Raw genomic sequence first — 21,883 nt, 5'->3', positions numbered from 1 at the left:
TCCCTAGGCTTTAGACTAAGGTCTATGGAAGGAATGAAGAGGCGCCTTGAGGAAAGTGCCAAGGGGCATGGGAAAGTTATAAAAGAGTGTCCTTATGTTGCAATCAATGAATCATTTGAATGAATGGAATGAGAAAGTTGAGTCTATTCTTATCTCGTGTATCTCTCTCTCTCTCTCTCTCTAACCGCTAACCGCCATCTCTTTCCATCTCCCCCTTTTACACCACTGCTTGCAGATCATCTCTTTGGGCCTTGCTATCCCTTTTTCCAGTAATGATCTTCCATAGGATCTCCCCCACATTCTTAAAAATGTGCATTGGGTCGGATAAGTAAGTCACTCCATTATGGAAGGTCATGAAAAATAAAGAGTCTTTTTATCTTAGGTGGCATAAAATCTCCTGATTCTTGCCACATGTTCTTCCAATCACTCGCCTTCAATGGGTGCATGTCGTGTTTGCATATGTTTGGTCCACGCAACTCATGTCCTTCTGGCAAAAATCGTCCATGCTCCTCGTACATTGTCTTGTCCAAATAATTAGAGCGATGGAAGACAAGTTAAGGACCACATACCGGACATGCATGGTTACCCGAGTAGCTCAAACATTGAAACCAGAAAGAAGAAACGAGAAAGGAGCAAGCATTGAACAAGCATCACCTACATAATGCATATAGGTATGGGTTTCAAAGTACTTACTTGAACACTTGTTAACCCTTATGTACACCCTATCACCTTTAACGAACGCCTTATTACTTATTTGAGTCATGGACCGGGCTTGTCTGTCCAGTAGGTGTGTAGGTGATCGCGATGAGAGGTGCATCACTTATCCCATTTTTACATGATTTTTACTATGACCGACCATTGTGGGCGCCCATGTATGAATGGGTCAAACTCTTATATTGACCGAAAATCCTCATTCTTGGAGGTGCATGCTAACAAGTTCTCTTGCTCTACCTCTATCTCCTTCTCCTTCGTGTGCGCACGGGTGTGTGTGTGTGTGTGTGTGTATGCTTGAGAGAGAGAGAGAGAGAAAGAGAGAGAGAGAGAGAGAGAGTGTGTGTGTGTGTGTGTGTGTGTGTGTGTGTGTGTGTGATTGAGCATTGCGGCGGTGGTGAGGCTATTGAGCACGATGATGGTGGTGGCGGCTCCTTCTTCTTCGCGCCACAGGATCCTTCACGATGGAAGCATTGAGCGGTGAGTGACACACCATTGCCCCTTTGAGCTTGCTAGGCCTGTCTAGTTGTGTGCTTACAACCATTCGTGGCTCGCACATGGTGTTTTGGAAGTTCCTAGCATCTGACACATGCGAAAAAGCGCACATTTTTGGCGCCATTTCCGAGATCTACCTTGTACCAAGCTTGAGGAGCACTCAGTCCTACCTCTAGAAGTCTTTCTTTCATCTGTTTTCAGCTTTTGTTTGAGTTTGTGTAGATTTATTAGTGGCTGTAATGTGCAAGTTTAGCAGGCTTTGTTAGAATCTGTTAAGTATTGCAATGTGAAATTTTTTGTTAGATCTACTAAGTGTTGCAATGTGCAGATGTTAGCAGACATGTTAGTTAGTGTAGATCTGTAATGTGCAGTTGGACAGTGAGCAGTAGGCACTGTGAAGGTTGACTGTTCTGTCAGTGTGTAGTTTATTGTGTTAGGTAGTGTGTAAATGGATATAATTAGTGTTAATTAGCTCTATTAATTGTAGACAAGTTAGGCACAACTGCCAAGGACAGTTGTGTACGTGCGTGAGCTCGACGCCCATGCACAACATTATCCACAAAAAAGTTTTTTTCAAAAAAAAAACGCTCGAAAAATCTGAGACCAAAAATAATATTCAAAAACAAAAGCTTTAGCCTGACCTTGAGTGGAAAGGCTAGGGATTGGTATAGAACCCTAAGGGTGGAAGAAAAAACGATTTACCCTACTCTTAGGAGAGTGTTCTTGAAAGAGTACATACGAGAGGGAGTACTTTGGGGTGTGGCATCTCAGCTCCAGAAAGCCCAACGAGAGGAAGGGGAGTTCTTGAAAGACTTTATTAGTCGCTTGCATTAGAATTCTCGTTGTAATCCAAATGAGCACTTCAATAATAAACAATTGCTTGATAGATTCATTAGGGGACTACGACATGAGGATATCTACAATGGCCTAGTCACTAGAGGTATCACCACTTGGGAAGCAGTCACCACCAATGCGATCCAATTGGAGGATAATTTAATGATTCAAGGAGAAAGAGTGTATATTGAGCCTAAATCTACTAGCTCGCAAGCATCGAGGCATGAGCCAATGACCATAAAGCCTATTGCTAAAGAGCCAAAGATATCTGAGATGACTTTAGCTGATCTCACCAAGGCCATTCAAGAAAGTCTTAGAGACGATTGTGCTCCACAACATAATCATATGTATCCAAGAAGGGAGCAACAATGGTGCTCAATTTGCTATGGTCCACATAGTACCAATGAATGCCCTACGTTTAGAGTAAAATTTAATGGGAATTGCAATGCATGTGGGAGGCATGGTCATCAAGCCAAGGATTGCATAGTATCACCTCTTGGACAACAGTCACAACACATGGTCCCTAGGGACCAACATGTTGTTCAAACAACACCCTTACCACCTCCAGTGCTAGGACCGCAACCACCACATCCGAGAATTGCTTCTTTGAATCAAGTGGGTTGTGAGTCATCTATTGCATGTTTGGAAGGCTGTGAGGAAGATATAGACCCTAATATTGCCTATGGGATTGATGAACTTGAAGAAAGTGCACAATACTACATGGAGGACTATTGGGGACAAGTCAAACCTATCTATCAAGTAGTTGCTCTTGCATCAAGAGGCCAAAATATTACTTTCACTGCCAAGAGACCACCTCTTCAATGCTACGAGTGTGGGGGTCCACATCGTGTAGCCGAGTGTCCTATTAGATTACAAAAGAATGCCACACTAATGCAAACCAATCAAGCGAGCACATCTACAATTTTCATACTCATGTGTAATTGATGTGGCATAGATCATTTGATTGCCCAATGGCCTAATAATCCAAATGCGCCAAAGATCACACCATTAAACTTAATTGAGGTTACCGAGGAGCCATCACAAAATACGCATGTGGTACCAGTAATACTCACACGATCGATGCTCCAAAGCCAAAATTATATTCTTAAAGAAAGAGACACAGCATCAATTGCACAATCTCAGAAGAAGAAAACACGGAGGAAGAGATCACAAAAAGCAGTGAGACCAGCCCAGTTCAAAGACAAACATAGGGACTAGTGATGACCCTGTATATATGAATGACGTTGAAGAGGATTCTAATTTAGGTGAAACCATGGAGACTAAAACGACCATTAGGAAAGAAACAAACAAGGAAGATCTTCATGAGCCACAATGGCAAAGACCCAAGAAAAAGATAGGAGCTTACCTAAACCCTACAAAGGAGATCGAGCGAGCCAAGCAATGAATGAGTTTGGTAGAAGAGACCCAAAGGGATCTAGAGCCAGCACCTAGGCAAATCCAGATTACAGACACAGTATTCCCTACGCAAAAGCAACCTCACAAAGACCATAAACCACTAGCCATACCTAGTGTTATCCAAGAAGAAAGCCCAAGGGATTCACTATTAGTAATGGGGGGATGTCACCTGCATGCATCAAGATTAGAGAAACCCCCCTATGGACGGTATCTTACTTGCTAACCTACCTCCCTACATACGGACAAGATACGGACGTTCTCGCAATGAGCCATCCCCACTCATACGGATTTCGTACGGAATGTAATGACCCATTATTTTATGTATACTAGTAACATAACAATTTTAGAAGCACATGGTTCTGCAAAAATACATGTTGAAGTGCAAATGGACAGAAGTGTACATTGTAGTGTGTTTTCATTTGCAATAGATGTTAAGAGAACAAACCATGAAAAGCAACAAATATAATGAATACTAAATTACAATAAACCAATCATTTCAATGTAATTTGTCAAAAAACAAATAGCATTTGCCTTGTAAACTGATACAAATCTCAATCTCAAAACATATGATACCAGCCACCTACTTAGTAGGCTTCCCACATGGGATTTAAGGCACACATCTGAAATGGATTGTTCTCTAAATAACAAATAATGCATACTCTTAAACAACCATGAAAAACTTCACTCATCAAATCAAAACACATTACAAAACAACCCATTAAAAGATTAATCTTTTTGAACAAAAACAATTATATATGATATGAATGCACGTCTATGCTTAAGCAAAATATAACTTTTAAAAAAGCACCATCTGTATTTAATTTTGAGTTTGTACATAAAATATAAATCTTAAAAATTTTGGCAGAGTCTCCTTTGTACGGAGACCTCTTTTTCAAAAAAAATCAATATACCCTTTTCTTGGGCTCCCACATGGGATTTTCATCACATAATTTCTTTTTCCAAACAAACCGCCCACCTCATCTTGGTGTCCCACTTGGGATTTAAGGATTATTTTACACATTAAAATCAAACACATTTTCAATAGAGTCAAAGTAATCTAACTTCAAAGTGGTGGTATGACACATAGACCCAAGGTATGCTTGACGTGTCTTGGCAAGAAACTATAGCTCAAGATAAAACACTCGGTCAAGCCATATTACCATGTGGGAAATTGAGACTATAGAATTTGTAACTACATGTAAAAGAAACTAACGATCTTAAAATCTTTAACGCTTTTTATCGTAAAAAGAGACAACTACACATTTGGTAAGAATGGATAGCTCAAGAGACCCGGTCAAGCCATATGGATAGCTAGAAGAACTGAAGGTAAAAATCGAAGGTCAAGATGGCATACCGGATCAAGCCATATGACCATGTGACAAATTGAAACTATATTTGTAATTATATACAAAAGAAATACATTGTGTATGTGTGACACATAGACCCAAGATATGCTAGACGTGTCTATATTTGTAATTATATACAAAATAAAAACATTGTGTATGTGTGACACATAGACCCAAGGTATGTTAGACGTGTCTTGACAAGAAACTATAGCTCAAGATAACACACCCGGTCAAGCCATACGACCATGTGGGAAATTGAGACTATAGAATTTGTAACTACATGTAAAAGAAACTAACGATCTTAAAATCTTTAACACTATGATGTCACACATCCAGTTTGAGATTAAGTACATTCTTTATTGATACAACATTACCACCCAAAATTGTGAGTATCACTAACTGGCAAAATCTAGGCTAGATTTCGAGCTTGCCTTGAAAAAATTTGACAAAATGTGACAAGATTTAGTGTAACTACTGATAGATGCTTCAAACTATGATCTAAAAGCCGATTTAGTGCATCAAACAAGCAACGAGAGGCTCAGGGAGTCAACAGCATTGGCGGCTGCAGTGGAAGAAGTCGAGACTCGGACGCCAGCTCCAACAGGTCGAGACGTCAAGACTAAGCGTCATTGATCAACAGGTCAGGACTCGGACGCCATAGCTAAAGCCTAAGGACATTGAGCAGGCGAAAACGATTCACGACTAAAGTGAACTGAGAACTCACCCGGCGTTTGGCAATCGCTTCACTTGCAAGGTGTTGGCCTCCCATCATGAGCGTCAGCACAAACTCCTCCTCGCATCGTCATCATCCTTGCCGAAGAAGTCTGAAAAGAGGAAGCTTAATAAGATGAGGCCCAAGGAAGCCGTTGAGAACGCAAACTTGCTGCGGGAATGTCACGTGACACATCCAACCCTATGTGTTCATGGACAAGCTACAACACGACAAGGGTTCAGTCAGTCCAGTCAGTCTAGATTTAGAAGTGATTTGGCACTTTTTGTGAGTCTATTCGTAGACCGTGCATGCCCAGTCACTTAGTGTAGATGCATATCCTCTGATTGCCCACAGCATGCTCATAAGCATTCATAAGCATTCCCATCAGAATCCATTAGAATCAGTTAGGGAAATTTTCCAATGATTTTAGCCTATTTTCCCTATTTTTGACATTTTTCACTTATTAATTTAAGTGACTTCCCAAAAAAAGTAGGTAGGGCAATTTAGGTAAGAAAATATATAAGCAAACCAAAGCTAGCACTCTTGGGTAGATGAGCAAGGAGCACAACAGGCCTTTGGCAGCAGGTACTCCCTCTCTCTCAGCAAGAACTCCTCAAGCACCCCATCAGCCCTAGCGTTTTTTATCATCGCCAACCCCCCATCTAGCTTGGCGTTTTCAGCCATTGCTTGACCTCGGTAGCCTTTGCATCTAGCATTTCCTATCGCCAACAGAACCACCAAATCAGCAACAGTTCCCTTAGCATTTTCAGCCCTAGCGACAACAGTCAAAACAGCGTTTTTGCAGAAGTGAACACAACGTTTTTGCAACAAGAAAAACAGCGTTTTTCAAGCCCTAACATCCCTGCAGATAGTCAGCGTTTTTCAGCCTGAAAACAGCAGACCAAATCAGCGTTTTCAGCCCTCAAAAACAGCAGGCAAATCAGCGTTTTCAACAGCCCGAATCAGCCCCAGATTTTCAGCAGATTGCGTTTGTGGACCGCAGTTAGAAGGTTGCAAATTTCAGCCTTAGGTCGTCGTCATCGTCATCGACACGGTTCCAAGTTGCATCAGTTTCCATGCATCATCATTGTACCACTTTGTGCAATCAATAGTAGACCACTCTCGTCGACGAGAGGGGGCCTTCGGAGGAGGGTTTTACAATGTCTCTGGTGTCGTATCTCTCTTCTCTCTCTATCTCTCAGTCTCATACACTTGCAAGCACAATGTCTATTCACTTTGTTTGTGATCATAGTTAAGAACGGAAGGCTCTACCTTCCATAAGAACAAAAGGAACCTTGAGCATAGTTCAGAGCACTCATCTTGAGCAAAGCGCAAACATTCATTCCGTTGCACCTAATAGGGAAGCAGAGCACAAAACTACAAAACAACTACAAAACAAAGGCCTCAAAGCAAGTAGTCATAGATTTAACTGATCAGTAGAGAAAAGCTAGCTTTTTTATGAGATGTAGCTATAGCAGAAAGAAAAAGACCGATGTTCTAGGTATACAAGACACCATCAACCAGTTCGGTAGGATTAATGACACAATGTTGAAGACACTGCCACTACAGAAGCTTGCATCATAGTGTATAGACAAACATCTGAAGCATAGAAACAGTATGCAATTTACAGATCAACATTAATTGAAGAAAGAGTTTGTGGCAAAGCCTTGCTAACTTGAAACAAATTTGGAATCCAGCACTGGCTGGGAATGGTGAGCGTAGATCTAAAGCCAATGTCTACCAAGTGAGGGGGGATACTAGGAAGCTAGAGAAGTTAGAATAGCAGCGGTGTAAATTTCACTTTAAGAAATCTGACAACCTTCACTGAGGATAGATCTGAACATTGTTTTCAAACAAGACGATTGCACATGCTAACTACATTGTCAAATATAAGCAAAACTGACAACAAAATCATTATACCAGACATAAATGGAAATGTAACATCGGAGAAATGGCAAAGAAGGCATGACGAAACAGCATTTCATAGAATAAGATAGAATAAAGAACGATAGAATGAGATCTTAAAGGCGCTCACCTTGAAGGCAGTCACAGTTTTCAGCCTCTTTGCGGAAAAGGTCAAGGACAGAATCAATGAGCTCCGCGCCTTCGGTGTAGTGATCCTTGGCCCAGTTGTTGCCAGCTCCGAACTCGCCAAAGACGAAGTTATCAGGGCGGAAGATCTGCCCATAGGGGCCTGTTCGAACATTGTCCATAGTACCTGGCTCCAGATCCATGAGCACGGTGCGAGGCACATAGCACCTGCAACTTGCCTCGTAGTACACATTCACTCTCTCCAGCTGCACGTTAGCATCGCCGCTGTATGACCCCGTGGGATCAATGCCGTGCTCTATGCATACCACCTCCCAAAACTTGGCGTCCATTTGGTTGCCTTTTGCACATGTTTGTGCATTCACAACTTCTATGACGAGGAGGTATCCACCTCATAAACTTAGTCCAAGCAATCAGCCAACTGAAGTCGCTCGGTTGCAATCCCCACATTGTAGAGCGACTCTTCGTCCCACTGCCTTGTTGGTCGCTATACGAATATTGTTCATCTGCTGCCCGATGTCTAGTAATTCCATCTTAGCCAGCACCGGCTAATAATTAGGAACATGTGCATAATCACTCACCAATCAAAGCAACTCGAATGAAACGCAGGCTGGTGCTCACCGGAGCCCGCCCTCTTGCAATGTGCTGCGTGTATCACATTCGCCATCTCTTCCTTCCATGCCTTCTTGAGCGCCACCATAGCTGGTTTGCATCGCCCTGTCGTAGTGATCTGGTCTCTACTACCCTGGCTATTCTCATGTGCACTCATGTTGCGCTCCCACTCGGTGGACATCTCGCTTTGTCGAGGGGGAACCCATCGGCCATCCATAGCCTGTCCCAACATGCTGTTCCACTCATGCCGACATATCTCACCACATGTCGTAGTTGTTCACTGGCCCCCCGGCTCAGCCCGATATACCATGATTGTTGTACATCCCCGACCATTTGATCGTGTTCCTAGCTGCCTGGTATGGTATCGAGTACACTTTACCCGCCTCGCATCCTCTTGTAATCTGCCTCGTCGAGGGGGGATCCAACGGACATCTGAGGCCTACATTCGAACCAACCCCTGTTGATCCATCTCTTCCTTTGCAATTGCTACCTCAGTGGCCCACTTATCCTGCATCATAGCCACCTCCTCAAAAAGCAAGGTTATCCCCTGCTCTTGCCGACGGAGCTCGTCCTCCAACATTGCTTTCTTTCCTTCAAGTTCCTTCCTTGTTCTCTTACTTTCCAACCGCATCGAATCTACATCCCTGTGGTAAATCTCCATAGTCCTCGAGCGAGTTTGAGTCAAAGCATGCATAGAATCTTGCACCGCATCGCAGTCATATTCCGATTCTTCTCTGCTCCATCCATCATAACATTCAACTAAACGGTGCATCGCCCTTTCAAAGCATACGGATGCAACTTCCACATTGAACCAAGCCTTTAATGAGGCCATCTCCACAAGCTCTGATACCAAATGTTAGGATGCAAGTGCATACATAGCATAAGAGGGTGCAATACATTGAACACGGGCTCAACAAGAGCCCAAGAGCAAACTAGGGCCAAGTCTATAGTGGCCGGCAACACCTGTGGATCCAAAAACAATAATCAGGTAGCGAGTGAGGGACTGACTCTCCTCGACTTGATAAGCCGAGAGCCCAAGAGCAAACTAGGGCCAGGTCTATAGTGGTCGGCAACACTCATGGATCCAAAAACAATAATCAAGTAGCAAGTGAGGGACTAACTCTCCTCAACTCGATAAGCCAACACGGCTTTACAATACAAATGATGGGGTGCAATACACTAAACACGGGCTCAACAAGAGCCCAAGAGCAAACTAGGGCCAGGTCTATAGTGGCCGGCAACACCCGTGGATCCAAAAACAATAATCAAGTAGCGAGTGAGGGACTAACTCTCCTCGACTCGATAAGCAGAGAGCCCAAGAGCAAACTAGGGCCAGGTCTATAGTGGCCGGCAACACTCGCGGATCCAAAAACAATAATCAGGTAGCGAGTGAGGGACTGACTCTCCTCAACTCGATAAGCCAACACGGCTTTACAATACGAATGATGGGGGTTCGGAGCACTATGGCTCACCCTTCAACTGGCATACAAAACGTGGGCTCGAGACCCACTCAAGTGACCTACTGAGTTAAGAATGCAGACATGGGACTTAGAATGCAGAGTGTTAAGAATGCATACATGGGACTTAGACCTATGTAAGCTTTACAAAACTGCCTTGGGCAAGTTGATATTCAGAGGACTCCATGATACCCACACCTGGAAAACTTTGTCTTGACAATGCATTTCGTGTTAACTGATGCAACTATGTAGTAGAGGATAGCAAGGGCAATAATGCAAGTGAAAAACCTCCATTTTTGGACTAACTCTAGTGATTATTGGAGCTGAGCATTGGCTGCTGCTACATTGCCGACCAGCGCCCCCTCTTTCACACTCCCACACCCCCAAAATCATCTTCAAAAGTGCAAGGAATCATCAACATATTTATAATTCTTTACCAGTTCACATTGACTGACATAATACAAACTCGTAAATAATACAAACTCGTATCTTATGCAGGTGAGATGTGCTTTACTACTTCTTGCACATCATGAATTCTGGCTTCTAGTAAGCATACCTTAACTCTCTGAGAAAGAACTTCTGCTTCTTTATTCTGAGAAGACAACAGCTAGAACAATCATTATGTAAATAGAATCAAGACAAACATGGTGAAAAGACTTACCTGCAATCTAAAAGCTCCGTTAGCCAGCCATTACCTTTCTTGCTACTGCCATGCCAACATTCTCCTGATCATTTTCTGAATGTATGCTCTGTTTAAAATGTTGCTTGAGCTCATGGATAGCAGTCAAAGCCTGGTTAACTCGTCCAGCCTTCAAAACACACACACAATGCTCATACAAGTTTCTAGTAGAAAGTTTTGTTAGAAAGGAGGTCAAATGCTTGCTACCTTCCGTGCAAATGTGGCAAAATCCAAAAGCGATGTGGATGGTATCAAGCAATGTGTTAGGTGTCAGAAGAGCGCTCTCCAATTCCTCGAGGGAAAATTCAACCTTAATGTTCAGCACTGATCGAAAGACCTACAGTATCGGTATTAATTCAAAGTATGTGTGCATTTTACCATGTAACAGTGTTCCAATCTCTGGGACTTAGCTTCAAGCCTCCCTTGCAAACACAGTGCAAGAGAGCACAAAAAGTGTGTGTGTGTGTGTGTGCGCCTGAAGTGATCACGAGAGAGAAAGAGATTTATGCAAACTGTTTAGGGTTGAGTATGTCATCCTCGATGCGTCTCCCGTTCATGTTTTCTCTCTCTCTCTCTCTCTCTCTCTCTCTCTCTCTCTCTCTCTTTCTTTGACTAGTACTTACATTGAAGAAGTCGATGATGGATGCGAGCTCCCACATGTTGCACAGGAAGGGGGGTGCTCTCCATAGAAGGGGCAGCTAGCAGCCAATCAAGAGGGTGTCCGCCCTGTGCAAGCCCTTGGGGGTCTATGCGAACTCTGTCTCGCTGGTTGATGTTGCGATCGGCCGCTTGCAGAGGATGGCAGGTCCGTCATCACACCTCCGTTCGATGTTCCCATGTAAGGGAGAAAAGAGTTAGCCCAACTAGACGTGCCCACCCCCACGACAGAAAATTGAGAACACCCACCATACGCAGAGAAGAAGAGACAAGAAGACGATAGCAACCCGAGAGAGAGAGAGAGAGAGAGAGAGAGAAGCAGAAGCAGCAGGAAGGGCTGATCTGGGGCGCGAAACGGGGAAAAATCGCTAAAGCTTCCCACTTCACAGGTACAAAATTTAATTGCGAGGGAAAAAGGAGAAACCCTGCCCCGAAAAAGAGAAAAATAGTGTGAAACTCCAAAAAATAAACCTAATTTTTAAAATTTTCCCCTTGCCAAATTCAAGGAAAGAAATTTTATATGTTTGAAAAAATGATTTTTCCCGAGCACTGGTAGGGCTGCATGTCCAAGAAGTTGAACCATCTGTACCTATAGCCCGACCCTCTAAAGCTTCAACTTTTGTTATTGAAACAAAACCTGAGACACACAAGACTCAGTGTGATATAACAAAGAAAACATACAAATGGGTCCCTAAAGCTTCTTTAGCGACCATTTTTGATGCTAAAAAATAGGAGCCTTCTAAGAGACGCCCTACTCGCTCCAAGAAATGTAAGAAAACGTTGTGTTGGATTCCTAAACAAATATTGGAAGCCCAAAGCTACTATGAAGGAAATGATCAAATCTGGGTGCCTAAATGTAGATTGTGTTCTTACATGTCACCTATAGACCCATGTGAGTCAATCCTGTAACGATAAAGCCGATTGAAGATCGTAGGAAGGGAAAGATCACAGAACACTATACACCTCATCCGGAGCTAGTTTGGGTACCCAAGCGAGAAAGGCTTGTTTCATTCATCTCAATCATAGGAAAAACAAATGAAGCTTCTTGCTCTTCATGTAGTTCTTCAACAGAAATACAAGCTTCAACAAAAGTTCCGCCTACCATTGTAAATATCCATAAAAACAAGAAAGAATTTGCACCTCCAGTTGTAAGTTCACCACCTACAACAACGTTGCAAGTAAAATCATGGGAGAGTACCTTATCACCCTTGCAACTAGATGAAACGCCTAGGGCAGTCGAAAGCTATTGGTCAAAGTCTTCACCCATAACAACTTGGAACGATTGGTTTTAGAAGGTGACGACATCGTTCCAAAAGGTATGATCTACCCAAGGAAGGGGGGAGTGTTTACTGACATCCATCATTCACTTTCTCCCCTCTTAACCTTCCTCCCTGACCTCTCAATCTCCCAATCTTAGGGAATGTATATAATAGCCCTATACTCAAGAAATAAAAAATAAAAAAGTAAAAGAGTAAGAGCCACCAAACAAAAATCTAGAAATCTACAAATTCTGGTACAGGACCCAAAAATCATAAAAACACGTTATGCACAAGGACACGACCTTTTGACAAGACCCTTATAATATTTGCACACTAACCAAAATCTATCTGTGTGTACAGATATAGCTAGTACGCTAGTCATCCACTCCTACCTTGGGTGAGAGGTACTCTTATTACTTTTCACAAGTGTTTCACATAGTCTACCCGATGCTTGCCTATGAATGGGATTTGGTAGATATGCTAGCGTGTGAGAAGAATTTCGAGGAATTAGAATGGTTGATACGTCTTTTGACCACAATTGATCCATACTTAGTAGAGAGCGTCTCTCCGATTGCACAAGCCTACCCTTTTGACCAAGATGACTATAGACGCCTAGTGACATTCTTAGTGAATATTTGTGCCTCTAATGATAAGGAACATTTACATGATTACGCGGATGACACGTATGGTCTCACGGATAATGACTTTGTTTTGCTCGACGATGACGAGGATAGGGGCTTAGACCTAGGGCTACCTGTCCATCTATTCAATATCCCATTTCCTTGACTCGCTAGAGGGGTTCAAAACATTAGGTTAGGGTTACTTATGTTGTTTTGATTGTGTTCAATAAACATTGGTGCCTCTTTCCACGGATGTGCCTCCTAGAGGTATTCCTTGTGTTTTTAGTGTGTGCAGGAACGCATTGTAGTTGTTGGGATTTTGAATCTTTCTCTAGTTCACCCTTCGAATCGAGCGCGATCATCAGCCCGAACAGGTGTTTCTTGTCCATTATCATTGCATCCTGCTTTTTTTTAGCATCAATGTTTGTCTGCTTTAACTGTGATTGGTAGCATAATATTTAGCACATTTGGTTAGTATAAAACATTAGATTCAGTATAATTTTCTGTCATAATTGTTGGAATTAGGGTTGCAGAGAAACACACAGCTTGGAGAAGACGAAGGAAGCTCAAGGCACACAATAGAGAGTGTATAACTTGGTGTGCAATGGAAAGATGGATAGCCCTAGAGTGATGGGCGTATATACAATGCACGGGGGAAAAAACCTCCTAAAGAGGGAAAAAATGCCCCGGCGGTCCTAGTGTGTTCACACACATCACTACCACATGTATATGGTAACAAATCCCCCCTGGAGTGATGCGGTGAACGAGAGCTGGCACATGAGTAAAGGGAAGTGCCACGCCCTGAGGACAGGATCAGTCCACAAAGGGGAGTAAGCCCAAAGCTTTGTGGAAAGCTTCAAGCTTCTCACGAGACAATGCCTTTGTGAAAAGATCTACAAGGTTGTCCTGTGTTGGCACATAAGCCAAGCTGATCTCTCCTACTGAGAGCCTCTCCCTGACATAGTGATAATGCACCTCTCATTTTTTCTTGAAACATTTAGCTCATTGGGCATCTGCAGTAGCCAAGGAATGGAGCGCTCAGACTATCAAGCAAAAGCATTGGATTTTAAAAAATACACGGCATGGAGGTGGGAGAAAAAAGAGCAACACCCTACACGAAATGTTCAATTAGTTCTACGGAGTTGTAGCGGGGAGAGAGAGAAAGAAGACCAAAGTTCAAAGAAGCTTGAAATGCAGAATAGAAAAAGTGGTTAGTGTGAAGCAATCACAATCATATCATGCTTCTAGTGCAAAAGATCAATTCCGACAATGGTTGGCGACAAGGCGCCAAAATGGCAGGCGTTGGGTGAAAAACCAATAAATTTTTGACACTAACCACTTCTATATTAAACATACATTGTAATGCCACATGATTTGTTGATGCCCCAATCAGTGGTTCTATGTAACAAGCTTCTCTTTTAGTAATTCTTCAAACACGATCCACTAACTCCTATTATCAAACAGTAACAATTTATCAATGTGCTTTGTGCGAGCATGAAAAACTGGGTTCCTCGCAACTGCCAATGCGCTCTGATTGTCAGTGTAGATAGTGTTGGCAGTGTCCTGTGCAACACCCAAATCAGCCATAAGGCGTCTGAGCCATACACACTCAACCGTAGCTGTGAAGACTGCCCTGTACTCAGCCTCACAACTCGAAGTGGCCACAGTAGGTTGCTTCTTGCTCAACCATGATATACATGAACTGCCAAGCATGAAACAAAAACCACTTGTGGACACTCGCGTGTCAAAACAACCAGCCCAATCTAGTCCGAAAAAGCATGTAAGTCTGGCGGCAATGATCCCCCCTTGGGATAAAACAAGCCAAGATGTAAAGTGCCACTAAGGTAGCGAAAAATCCTCTTGACAGCCTGCCAATGCTTAGACCTTGGGCTATGCATAAATCTGCTGACCTGTGAGACTGCAAACTGAATATCCGGCCTCGTGTTGCATACATAAATGAGGCAGCCAACAGCAGTTTGGTAAAGAGTGACATCAGCAGCATCACCAGCATCATGTAGACTCAACTTCAAACCTGTTTCCATGGGAGTGGCAATAGGTTTGCAATCCTCAAGTCCAAACTTACATAGCAACGTCTCTATGTAACTTTTCTAACACAAGCCAATACCACCATCACACTGCTTAAACTGTATACCCAAATAATGATGCAACAGCCCCAAATCTTTCATCTTGAAAGTAGCATTCAAATCAGCCTTAAATTCATCAATATGTCTCTCATTTGGTCCAGTGATCAGAAAATCATCAACATAAAGAACCACAATGAGAAGTACATCACCCTCACGCTTTGCATACAATGTGCTTTCTGTTGGACTATTACGAAAGCCTTGTTTGACCAAATGAGTGTCAGCTTTCTCATACCAAGCACGAGGAGATTGCTTCAACCCATACAAAGCCTTGTTACATTTGCACACTTTGTCCTCTTGTCCTTTTATGACAAAACCGCGAGGCTGCGTTACATAAACTTCCTCAAATATGTCACCATTCAAGAAAGCAGTAACAATGTCTGATTGATGTACATCCCAACCAAAATGAGCTGCCAATGCACATAGAAAACGCACAGTAGTCATACGACAAGTGGGAGCAAAAGTCTCTTCATAATCTATGCCTTTTTGCTATGCATAACCCTTTGCAACAAGTCGAGCCTTATGGCGATCGATCTCACCATCCGGCTTACGTTTCAACTTGTAAACCCACTTCGTACCAATGGCCTTTTTGCCAGGATGCAAATCACATAAAGTCCATGTGTCATTTTCTATAAGTGCATCATATTCTGATTGCATGGCAGCCATCCAATTTTCTGAATTTTGTGCTTCATCAAAAGTCAGAGGCTCCTCAACATCATGTAAGCTAGACACAGCCAAAGCATAACAATCTGATGCATAAGATGCATGGCGAGAGCCTGAACGAGTACGACTAGACAAGGTGCATCCAATTTACTGTCACGCAAAGTGTGCACCAGCCATTTTGGCATACCTCTAGCCTGCTCATTTTCAGCCCTTTACTCATCAAGTACATCATGTACATCTACATCAGTAATAGGCTGATCTAGAACATTTTCAGAAACCCCCATAGGCTGTACATTTGCCTCATTGGAACTTACATTCGTATTTCCACCACTGAAAAGAGGCAACAAAGTGTCATAAATGTCATGTGAGCTTACATTACTGTCTCTAGTACATGACAGCAAGGGCTGGACAGAATCTTCCACAAACATTACATCCCGAGAAACCAGAATACGTTTTGTTTGCGGATGATACAACCTGTAACCTTTGCTTTCAGCACTATAACCAACAAAAATACATTTGACAGCCTTATCATCCAATTTTCTGTGCTGCACTTGTGGCACAAAGCATATGCCAAACAGCCAAAAACACGCATGTGCTCAATAGAAGGTTTTCTATCATGCCATGCTTCATATGGAGTAATAGACTGCAAAGCTTTCGTAGGACACCTGTTAAGTACATAAGTGGCACACATAATGGCCTCAAGCCAAAAAGAATGCGGCAAAGCTTGACTTTTGACCATACATCGTGTCATTTCCATCAGTGACCTGTTTTTCCTCTCAGCAACACCATTTTGCTAAGGTGTATAAGGCACTGTACATTGGTGTTTTATCCCACGACTAGCCAGAAATGCATTAAATTCATGAGACATATACTCCCCCCCTCGATCGGAACGGAGGGTGCCCATAGTACATTTCGAGACATTTTCAGCCATAGCCAGAAATTGTTTGAAGCACATAAAAACTTCGGACTTCGCTTTAAGCGGAAATACCCATGCATGCGTGGAGTAATCATCTATGAAAGTCACGAAGTACAGGTAATTGCCCAAGGACGGAGTTTGCATGGGCCCACAAACATCACTATGTACAAGTTGCAACCTGCATGTGGCCCGAACTAAACCATCCTTTGGAAATTTAGAACGTTGCATCTTACCCAAAATACAGCCTTCACAAACATGTTTGATAGGTGCTTCAAGAGGCGGCAAAGAAGCAACCATATTAGATTTCTGCAAACGCAGCAAACTGGCAAAATTCAGATGACCAAAACGTGCATGCCAAAGTTTTGCATCTGAAATAGCCCTTGAATCTGCAACAGCATTTGCAAAATTTTGTCCACACTTGTCATACAAAGTGAGCTTATACAGCCCACGGCACAAAAGGCCAGATGCAACAATTTCATCACCAAAACTGAGATCATGAACTGTACATCTGTCATCCACAAATTTGACTACAAGTCCAAGTCTAGCAAGTGCGGATACAGACAAGAGATTCTTCTTGATCCCAGGTACATAAAGTGCATCAACAAGTGTAAAGGAACTGCCATTAGCAGCAGTGAGCACAATCTTTCCAACTCCCTGAACTGGATAAGAGGCATTGTTGGCACAAGTGACTGAATTCCCATGAGGGACAGACTCGAGAGAGGTAAACAATTCACGATGTGAGGTAATGTGCTTTGTAGCACCACTGTCGAAATACCACACATGTGAATCTGCAGCAACTGACAAGCATGCATCATGGACAGCAGATTGTAAGTGCACTCTGCGCTAAACGCCCATTCTGCATCAACATCAGCAACACAGTCTCCTTTCACAGAAGACTCAACAATGGCTGCATTTGTAGTGGAACCAAATAATGGCATCGCATCTTCTTTTTGCCCTTATCACCAGAATTGCCAGACGAAGTGCTGCCAGCAAAAACATTAGGAACAGAATTTTTGCCACTCGCAGCAGAACCATAAGAAGTGGCTGCATTACTGTTACCACCCTTTCTTTGAGAAGCAATAAAAGCCTGTTCAACTGCATGCTGCCTAGTCCTGTTTTTTCTGGAAAGTGACTCTTGCAACAACAATGTGCATAATGCATCAAACTTGACAACTTCAGGATTTCCTTGGGTCATAAGTCTCCAAGTACTAGCAAAAGTCTGGTAGGAATCTGGTAAGGCATCAAGAACAGTCTGCACAAGGGAACTATCTGAAATGACTTCACCTGCAGAAATAAGCTGCTCATTGATATCCTTGACATTAGCAAGGAAAGTGTCCATATCATCTTCCTTATGCATAATCTTCGACTCCAGCTCTTTACGCAGCAAAGCAATTTTAGCCTCATTGCGGCTTGCATAAAGACCTGCTAGAATATCCCAAGCCTGTTTTGCAGATTTTGCTGAACGGATGTGAGGAACAATGGTGCGCTTCACAGACAACACAATCAATGCATGAGCCTGCGCATCCTTAACATCCCAACGAGCTTGTTCTGCCGTAGGCAAAACAACTCTAACAGCTGCAATCCTTGCAGCAAGACCTGCAACATCCTCAACATCGCCTACATCCTTAGAACCAGGACGTACATCAATGCCCTGCACAATGTTCTAGACACCCTTTGACACAAGAACATGTTGCATCATATAAGCCCACATATGGTAGTTGTCCCCATCCAACCTGTCCTCAGTAGCAAACATCTTGAACACATCTGTGTTGTTGTTGTCAGCCATGGTAAATGCTGCACCTGATGTGAAAACTGTCCGAAAATAGGAGAAACGGAGCGGGAACAACCAGTTCTATATAGCACAAATTGTAGAAGACTATAAGGCACTTGTTAGGCAAAAAACGGCACTGACAGAAATTCTGCACAAAATGACGAAATAGCTTGTGCAGTACTGCCTGTAGTGGAAACGGAGGCCGAAATGAGCCCAAATCAAAATTTTGAGCAGACCGAGCTATTCGAGCTCTCCCAAAATTTTTGTCGACCTGCGAACGCTCACCAAAGCTCGCTAAAATCGGAGAAAGTGAGCAAGCGTGTGCTGGAGCAGCTGGCGACTAAGCCCGGGAGGACGTGACCTGCTCTGATACCAATTGTTGGAATTAGGGTTGCAGAGAAACACACACAGCTTGGAGAAGACGAAGGAAGCTCAAGGCACACAATAGAGAGTGTATAACTTGGTGTGCAATGGAAATATGGATAGCCCTAGAGTGATGGGCGTATATACAATGCACGGGGGCAAAAACCTCCTAAAGAGGGAAAAAATGCCCCGGCGGTCCTAGTGTGTTTACACACATCACTACCACATGTATATGGTAACAATAATCCCTAATTTGACTACGCTAGTTTGACCAAGATAGGCTTAGAGATCTCCTCTTAATACCATGGGAAATGCCTTCCTAATTGCCAGTGGTTGCTTTAGGTTCTTAATCCTATTTAGGCAACATTGTGTGCAAACGTGCTAGTGATTTCTAGTGGGCTTAATCCCTCTTGACCTTTGGTTTAACTATTACAAAGGGAGTGTACTATTGTGATAAGCCTGGGGAGGGTAACAGTGTCAATATGACCCCCAAAGTTACAAAATTAAAAAGCAATGAAAAAAAAAAAAACAAAACAAAAGTGCCAACAATATAAAATCTTAATTTGGTACTGCACTCACATGTATTGCCTATGGTAATAGAGCCCTAGAGGTTCCCAGTGTGGGTGCGGTGCTTTTCCTTGAAAAGAAAAAGCCCAAGGCATACAAAATAAGCACACACATCAAAAATTGAATCAATATGAAAAAAATTTGGGGGGTCAAAGAAAAGGGTATAATTCGGGTGATTATTTCATAAGCAATTCCTTTTATCCTGGCTTAACTAGAAGGTCTTCAGGTATAGCCTCTAGTCAACCCTCGAACATGAAATAATTTGTGTTATGGAATTGACATTTTACTATTTATTGCAGCTGACAGGTGGAAAAGGCTTGACCGAGCTAGGGTATTGCAAAAGGATATTATATTTTATGTACATGTTATTATTCAAAAAGTGCTCTTTAATGAGCTTTGGCCATTTATGACCGGCCGGCCAGTTTGTACGCACAATTGACCATTTAAGAAATCTATAAATCAAATACGTGCAAGAGGGAAATGGTCACTCTTGCACGGGGGGAGATTGTACCCAATGCTTGTGTCTTCTTCTCTCCTCTCCTCTCCTCTCTTCTCTCTCGCCGTGCCGGCGTAGTACTCCATTCTAGGAGGTGCGCCTGCACGAGCCATATTACTCTCTCTCGCTCTCTGTCTCTCTTTGTTCGTGTATCTCGCGATTATGTGGCTATGTGGTTGCGAGGTATGTCGATTAGTTTGTTTATGGTTTGTAGTATGCTATTTCGGATGTTTTGCAGGGAACTCCACGCCTCCGGTTGTAGCAATGGTATCAGAGCCAGCAAAACATTCTTGGTGATATGGACATCACCTCCACAAAAAGAATCTTGATAACAATCATGAGAGAGAGAGAGAGAGAGAGAGAGAGAGAGAGAGAGAGAGAGAGAGAGAGAGGACTGCAAAGGATGATGGCGCCCTGACGGCTTCTATTGTGTGTGTGTGTGTGTGTGTGTGTGTGTGTGTGTGTGTGTGTGTGTGGCCACCAGTAGGCCAGAGAGAAAAACTGGTGGATTATCTGCAGTGGTGGGAGGCTACGACGGTGCATGATGAAAAAAAAAGTTGTGGTTATGAGCCGTTGATTGGTAGCTGCCGCCGTCGCAGGGCAACAGTATGAAGTTAGGAAGAGGAAGAGAGGCAGTGCAGGCGGTGGACGCGCACTACAATGGCACAGGATCAAGTAGTCTCTCTGTGTGTGTAGATGCCATGCAAGAGTGTTCATGCAACTGAATGTGAGAAGAGTGGTAGTTGATGGCGGCGTGTTTGTGGGCGTCAGCTTCTCATGGAAAGTGGTTACAGACGAGGGGTCGATAGCTGAGGGATTGTGGCGGCTGAGGGTTTGCAAGCGGAGGCAGAGAGAAAGAGAGTGGGATGACGGCAAAAAAGTGAGAGAGGGAGATGCAGTTCTGGTAGTTGACGTAGTGGTAGAAAGGTAGGGTCCAACAGCCGCATGCAAGATGTGGGGGGGCGATTGGTTGCATGGTAAGGCACACACAGTTGAGCTACGTACTGCGGCATCACTTGAGAAAGAGAGGTGCATGTTCGACCGTGTCAGGCAATCCGCATGATTGCATCCGTCAATCAGGGCCACCACAGAGAATATGGTCGAGAGTTGATCTACAAGATAACGATAACACTCAGTGAGGGGCATTGGCCAGCATGGTTGAACGTCCGTAGTAGAGAGAGAATGGGAGAGCGGCAGTTTGAGATGAGAGATAGAGGGGAAAAAAAGGGAGGCACATTGTGTGCGCATTGCTCACTAATGAATATCGTGTGTGTCTGTGTGTTTGAGTAAATTCATGCAGCTCTTTTGGCCGAAAAGATGAGCAGCTATAATGCTCACTCGCGTTGTTCCGCTCCTTATTCTATTCACCATGCAGCCCATCACAAGCGAACTCGCCCCTAGTCGAGGGTAACATCATTGAAGGAAGCCTCGACCTTTGCATGCCCCATTCCAGTGGTACCGATTTAGCAGCTACCTTCCTTAATTATTCATGATCTGCCACAATCCATTGGTGTATGGGATTGATTCCCATGGACAATTCACATGGTATGCAGCAAAGCGTTGGAACTAAGCACTTATTCGAACTGAAAGTAAAGCTGAAAGATTCATCATTTTTTTTTAGTCTTCTATACTCTATTAATTAATATCCCTTGCCTTAGGGCAATAAAAAGGAATTTCATGCAATTCCTTCTTTGTCATCTTTGGCTTCTTACCCCTTATATGTACATGGTTCTACTAGTTTAAAATTCTCTTAATAACTATACATAATCTTCTACCTTTAAATTTCTCTTATTCCATCACGTTAGAGGCAATTGGTTGCATGCATTACATCTGGTAAATCATGATGCTCTTACTAACTATAATTAGGATCGTAATTAAACTATCCTTCATAAAATCTAGTCAAGCCATTGATAAACGTGGTCTTGCTTAACTAAGCCACAAAACTACCAAATTAAGAAAGAAAAATAAACAATCAATTTGATAAACGAAATTGTTGCTAGCAAAAGTGCAAAAATGAATAAACTTAGCTCTAGGGTATGATCGTTATCAAGATTCTCTTTGTGGAGGTGATGTCCATATCGCCAAGAATGTTTTGCTGGCTCTGATACCACTGCTACAA

General features: G+C 43.0%; 1 protein-coding gene across 1 annotated transcript; it reads right to left on the bottom strand.

Annotated features, from left to right (window-relative positions):
• Positions 1-1,698: 1,698 nt before the first annotated feature.
• Positions 1,699-11,390, bottom strand: LOC147443761 (uncharacterized). The gene is made up of 6 exons (XM_086526558.1): positions 10,935-11,390; positions 10,519-10,648; positions 10,328-10,441; positions 8,619-10,224; positions 8,185-8,408; positions 1,699-7,954 (listed from the first exon to the last, which is right to left on the bottom strand). Exons 4-6 carry the CDS (start codon positions 9,005-9,007, stop codon positions 7,536-7,538), a joined length of 1,032 nt encoding a protein of 343 aa, XP_086382684.1. The 5' UTR covers positions 9,008-10,224; positions 10,328-10,441; positions 10,519-10,648; positions 10,935-11,390; the 3' UTR covers positions 1,699-7,535.
• Positions 11,391-21,883: the final 10,493 nt, after the last annotated feature.

This window comes from Adiantum capillus-veneris, chromosome 13, assembly GCF_014529385.1.
Source record: "Adiantum capillus-veneris isolate H3 chromosome 13, ASM1452938v2, whole genome shotgun sequence".
NCBI lineage: Eukaryota > Viridiplantae > Streptophyta > Polypodiopsida > Polypodiales > Pteridaceae > Adiantum > Adiantum capillus-veneris.
Note: the sequence above shows the minus strand (reverse complement) of the source record. Positions and strands in the feature narration are given on the sequence as shown.

Coding starts and splice junctions, on each gene's coding strand:
- LOC147443761 (XM_086526558.1), bottom strand. CDS start 9,007: ATGGCCTCATTAAAGGCTTGGTTCAATGTGGAAGTTGCATCCGTATGC. Junction 8,409..8,618: donor CAACAGGGGTTGGTTCGAAT/GTAGGCCTCAGA, acceptor TGAGTGGAACAG/CATGTTGGGACAGGCTATGG. Junction 7,955..8,184: donor TTGCAAGAGGGCGGGCTCCG/GTGAGCACCAGC, acceptor TAAGTTTATGAG/GTGGATACCTCCTCGTCATA.